General features: G+C 52.8%; 1 protein-coding gene across 1 annotated transcript; it reads right to left on the minus strand.

The window, feature by feature from the left end:
* Positions 1–525: 525 nt before the first annotated feature.
* Positions 526–5,027, minus strand: SHISA2 (shisa family member 2). Its single transcript, XM_028103212.1, has 2 exons — positions 4,694–5,027; positions 526–1,197 (listed from the first exon to the last, which is right to left on the minus strand). The coding sequence occupies exons 1-2, from the start codon at positions 5,025–5,027 to the stop codon at positions 644–646; spliced, it is 888 nt and encodes a 295-aa protein (XP_027959013.1). The 3' UTR covers positions 526–643.
* Between the last annotated feature and the right edge of the window lie 338 nt (positions 5,028–5,365).

Raw genomic sequence — 5,365 nt, forward strand, 5'->3', positions numbered from 1 at the left:
AAGATCTCTACACAAGGTAAAAAAGCACAAAATAGACCAAAAAAAAAAAAAAAAACACAAAAATAGACAAAATATATATACTTTTTTACAATGAAATTAAGATGTGCCTGGGAAACAATGAGATCAAGGACTAATCTCAGGGAGTTCCAACTGGATTTCCTTTCATCATAGTTGTTTCTTTACGTCTTCCCCTGAACCTTGGATGCTTATAAAACTCTTCCAGGTCCAAGGGAGGGAACAGGTATTCTGATCTTGCACAGTAAAAAAACAAAAAAGAAACACTAATAAGGATATAATAAAAACCTTTAGTCTACCCGGTTACAAAATTCCCCTGACAGCCATACCTCAAGAGCACTTAAGGCCTCAAGCATTTGTCACACAACCAGGGGCAACAACACAGTCATCTCCAGATGATGCTTTTTTCCCCATCATAAATCGATCATGCAGTGGGATGAAACATATCCAGAAAGGCTAAATCGGGAAGAAATGTTTTCATACACTTGGGGGCCAAAGGAAGCCATCCAAAACAACGGGGCTGTCTGCACCAGCAAGGCGGGCAGACTTCCTCTTAGAGAATCCTTTCCAAGTCCAGAGCTTCCCTGGGCTCCTGGGTCTCGTAAAGGGACCCGGCCAGCACCCCAGGTTACACAGTCACAGCTGGGTACATCTTCTGCTCGCTGTTAGTGTGAGGGAAGGGGGCCTGGATCTGCCGGTAGCCCGTCTGCAAGCTGTCCAGGAAAGGGGGCACGGGAGTCATAGGCACGGAGTCGTGCTGCACCGTGTACCCCACATATGGGGGGTGCAGGTACTGTCCCTGATGGGGCACAATCTGGGTGGCCTGCTGACAGTTCAGCACGGAGAAATTTGTGGGCATGTTGACATACACGTTGTTCATGGTCCCCTCGGGCAAGCAACAGTTGGTCTGGGACCTTGTTGGGGGCGCCCGGGCCCCTGAGTTGGCGCTGGAGCTGGAGCTGGCTGCTGTGCTGGACTGGCGGGAGGACGACCCTCGCGAAGTGCTGGCGCTGGGGATCATGGGGATGGTCTCCATCAAGCGGTTCCCTCCCGGGGCGCGGCTCTGCTGGGGCTCCTGCTTGGGCCGGAGACATCTGCAGCAACAAGCGGCCACGAGCGACCCCAAAATGATGAAGGCGACAAAGACGGACCCAACGATGAGGAATGGCACGTAAATGGGGACTAAAGGATGAAAACACATCATTAGGATTTACTCTCAGAATGCAGTGAAAAATCCGTGCTTGGCAGTGGAGATCCGTAAGTGAGCGACGCCCACGCCTGGACTGAAGGACCAATTTCGGGCCTCGCATTGCTGGACAGGTTTGTGCGCTTATTAGCAGCCCACAGCATGCACTGTCCTTTATCAGGCACTTAGGAAGGGTGCTAGGGCCCTCTAGGCAGGGCGGATCAGCGCCCCCAAAGCAAAACGGTTAACATTCACAGCTAGGCTTGCCAACTGCAACACTGGCTGAGATAAATGTCCGATTTAGCAAAAATATGAATTTAATGTTTTGAGACTTCTAAGATTCCGAACTGCCTGAACTTAAGTCTGCCCTAATGGATAGTTGTAGGATCTGCATCTAAGTGAATTACATGATTTAAGAGTCTTTTTTCCCCCTGAAAATGATATTCTTTTGCCACTTTTGAACTCTTCTTTTTTTCACAGGCCAATAAATAAAAAATTGAGGGGCGCCTGGGTGGCTCAGTATGTTAAGCGTCTGCCTTCAGCTCAGGTCGTGATCTCAGGGTCCTGGGACTGAGCCCCGCATAGGGCTCTCTGCTCAATTGGGAGTCTGCTTCTCCCTCTCCCTCTGCCCCTCCCGCCCCCAGCTTGTGCGCTCTCTCTCTCCCTCTCTCTCTCTCGCTCTTAGATAAAATCTTTGAAAAAAAAAACCCAAAAATTTAGATCTAGCCATGACCATTTCCAAATCTGTAATATAAGACACAAAGGTCAAAAAAGGGTGAAAAAAAGATAAAAAACCACCTCTACACTGACTTGCTTAGCTGAGGGCTGGACCTCGGGCCCACCCCACACACTGGATGGTGGAGAGATGAAGTGACTTATGAAAAGGGAAGCTATTCCAGGCCGCAGGTCAGCATGAAGCAAGGTATCAAGAAGAACAAATGTTGGGAGCAACCAGACATTTGTTCCAGGAAGAAGAGCAGCCTCCAGTGTTCAAGAAGGCCCCCAGGTGGGCCGAGGGTGGCTGGGGTGTGGCAGTTACACCTGGACTTAACACTGGGTTCTGTGTGCAGAACTACAGGGAAAGCCTGCAGACCATTAAGCAGTGGGCATCATCTTTAACAAGTGAGGTATATTCTGAAAAATAACGTGAAAGATGAAAAGAACGACTCTCCTCTAGTTGGTAGTGGTTCCATTTTTACACAGTGTTACTTAAGCTTCTGGAAGCCATGGGGCTGGCACTCTAGGGCTTTCAGGAGCTAGATACACTGGCTGATGGGGACAAAGAATGGGGGGAGAGGAGGCTGCAGAATGCCTCAGAGCCACTTCTGGGGACTTCCACCCCATGTTACCAAGAACGGGTTCTTTGATGTGCTCCTGCCTGTTGCCTTGACTATCTGATTGGAAAATATGTAAGGACAGGAACTAGGGCTCCCCAGTCCTGGCCAAGCCCAGGGCCAGCGCAGTGGTACAGGGCAGCACTTGGGGAAAAAGCCCAGTTCTCCCCCTGAGGGAGACCTTGACCTCACCTCTGAGGTCAAATTTGTGAAAAACCCTTGGACTATCTGCTAGAGCAGTGGCCTTTCTAATTATGCTCCTGTCCACGGCTCTGATATTCCTGATGGCAGGGGTGTTAGACTACAGTGCCACATGGAGACCTGGAAGAATCAGGCCTTGTGAAGTAAAACATACTTTATAGGCATTTCACCAAAGGCTGACATTTGAAGGTTTCCTAAACCTTCACTGCTGAAGAATAAATACTATATTTACATGGTGCCTGTTAGCGGGTAGGAACACTTGTTCCAGAGCCTGCGGTGAGCTCAGCGGGTCTTCAGATGATGGGACTGTTCTAATAACGGGGGAGAGACAACGTACTGGAACAGTGGATGCAGGTGATAAATACTTCATTCTCTAAATTAAGATACCAGCCCTAAATATGTCATTAGGATGTAAACAAGTGTAAAAAAAAAAAAAATACTCCAAACATTATAGCAGAAACTAGCCGAAAGCAAGATAAGTCCACAGAAGGAGTTTCTGGGAGAAAACCGTTCTTCCAGGTTTTTAATTGGGAAGGTAAATAACCACACAGAAGTAAAGAATGTTGTGCTCCCGTAAACTCTCCCCACTGCCTGATTAGGCACGTGGTCCTTCTTGACTGCAGAAGAGAAGTGAGAGGGAAGAGAATTTTTAGGAAAAAAGATTTAAAGGTAGAGTGAAGAAGGCACCCATGCACATCACACGGCCCCATGAGGATTTGTCCAAAGTCAACCCAACTTTTTAGAGATCACTAATGAGCCCAACTTAGCAGATACATCAAGGAAGCAGTTCCGTCTTTGGCTCATTTCTCAAGGCCTTAGTCCACACACACCCCTGCAGCCACGAGCTCGAGCTTTAAGATGGCACCTCTTCTGGAATTATTACCCTCAGTTGTCCATTCTTCAAGATTCAAGGCAGCGGAACAACAGGAGTAGCTTACTCATAAAACGCCTGCCGGCAAAGGGAACGGCACTGAAGAGAGCTGCCTCTTACCAGGCCCGGGAGACAGTTCTGTAAACACTCAGTGCCAAAGCTCAGGTAGCTTAAGCCCTGGCTCAAGGTGCTGGTAAACAGTCCTCTCCTTAACACAACCAGCTGCAGAAGGAGGAGACAGCCATTCTGTGACATGTTTGCCATTTGACCTCTATTCCCAGCTGGGTGATACATCTCCCTCCCGTACACACATTGGTGTAGACCCTCAAGGGAGGAGGTCTGTGAGGTTTCTGAAGAACGGAGGAAATGGAACCTATCAAATTCGTTCCTGGATTTGGTTATGTTTCCAGCTCTGGCTTTGGCAACTTGAAAAAAATATAATCAAAAAAAAAAAAATCAAAGCCACAAAGAGCAAGCTTGGGCATGGCTCTAATGTCACACCTCCTAAGTCTGACGTGGTCAGGAGAACCGTCCAAAAACCAGAGAGGCCGTGCAGCCAAATGTTCCAGACGATGAGAATGCCTCGGGGTCTGGAAGAGTGCATCACCCACGGGAAGGCCCCGAGGAGATGCCCGCCTTCTGCGGAGCCTTTATGGACGAAAGCACCCCCCGCCAACCCTCTCGCTGGGGTCGCGCCTCACGGCTTCCTGGGGTACCATCAAGACATTCACCCTTACTAGAAGTTAGACCCGCGGAGACAGGAGGTGTGGGAGGGGAAACAGAGGTTCCCTGGCCAGGAGGAATGTGGGACTGTCTGCACCCCACACTGCCTTACATATGTGGTTTTCTTCGGAAAATAAATCCAAGCCAACCCACTCTTTAGGTGACAGATGGGGGAACTGAGGCTCGGGGCAGTGAAGTGGCGCTCCACTTAGCACAAGTTAACAGCTGGGCCAGGGTGCAGACACCACCTCCTGGTCCAAGCCCTTTTCTGAAATTCCAGTGCTCCTGATTCCTCTCCCGTCTCCAGGCTCCCAGGCAAAGCTAACCCTCCTGCCCCGTCGCGCCCGGACCCGCCTGCCCTACCTGCCGAGCCGTCTGGGCCGTCTTTGTCCGCCCGGCCAGGCTCGCCGGCGCCCTGCTGGCGGTCGTTGTCGCAGCCGCCCTGGTCCAGGCGCGCCTCGGCGCTGGAGCAGCAGTAGCGCAGCGCGCAGCTGCCGCAGCAGATGGTGGCGTCGCCGCCGTCGAAGCGCTCGGGGCACTGGAAGCCGATGCGCCAGACGCCCTGCGCGTCCAGCCAGCCGTGGCAGTACTCGCCGCTGGCCCGCGCCCCCGCCGCCAGCAGCGCGGCCAGCAGCAGCTGCAGGAGCGAAGCGGCGTTCCGAGGAGAGGCGGCGGGCGAGCGGCGTCCGCCCCACATGGCACCACCCTGGGCGCGGGCGGCGCGGCTCCAGGGGGCGCAGAGCGGTCTCCGGGAAGTCGGGGTCCCGACGACCCGTCGACCCGGCTCCCGGTGGTGCGGAGGCCGGGACTTGGACGCCCGAGTGTCCCTTCCGCGGCGCTCTCCAAGCCTGCCTCTGCTCTCTGCCGCGACGTCCAGGAGCTGACGACGCTGGGCTGCCGGGGCAGGGGTCCTAAGCCATCCCTCCCTCGGCCGGGCGGCCCGGTCCCTCATGGGGCTGCCTGGAGAGCGTCGCTGATGGAACTCTCTGGGCGCAGAGTCAGAGGGGCGCCGGAGCTGCTGGCCCGCAGCCCCTG

Source organism: Eumetopias jubatus, unplaced genomic scaffold, assembly GCF_037043125.1.
Source record: "Eumetopias jubatus isolate StellerSeaLion01/CBP00866 unplaced genomic scaffold, mEumJub1_p1.0 scaffold_3, whole genome shotgun sequence".
NCBI lineage: Eukaryota > Metazoa > Chordata > Mammalia > Carnivora > Otariidae > Eumetopias > Eumetopias jubatus.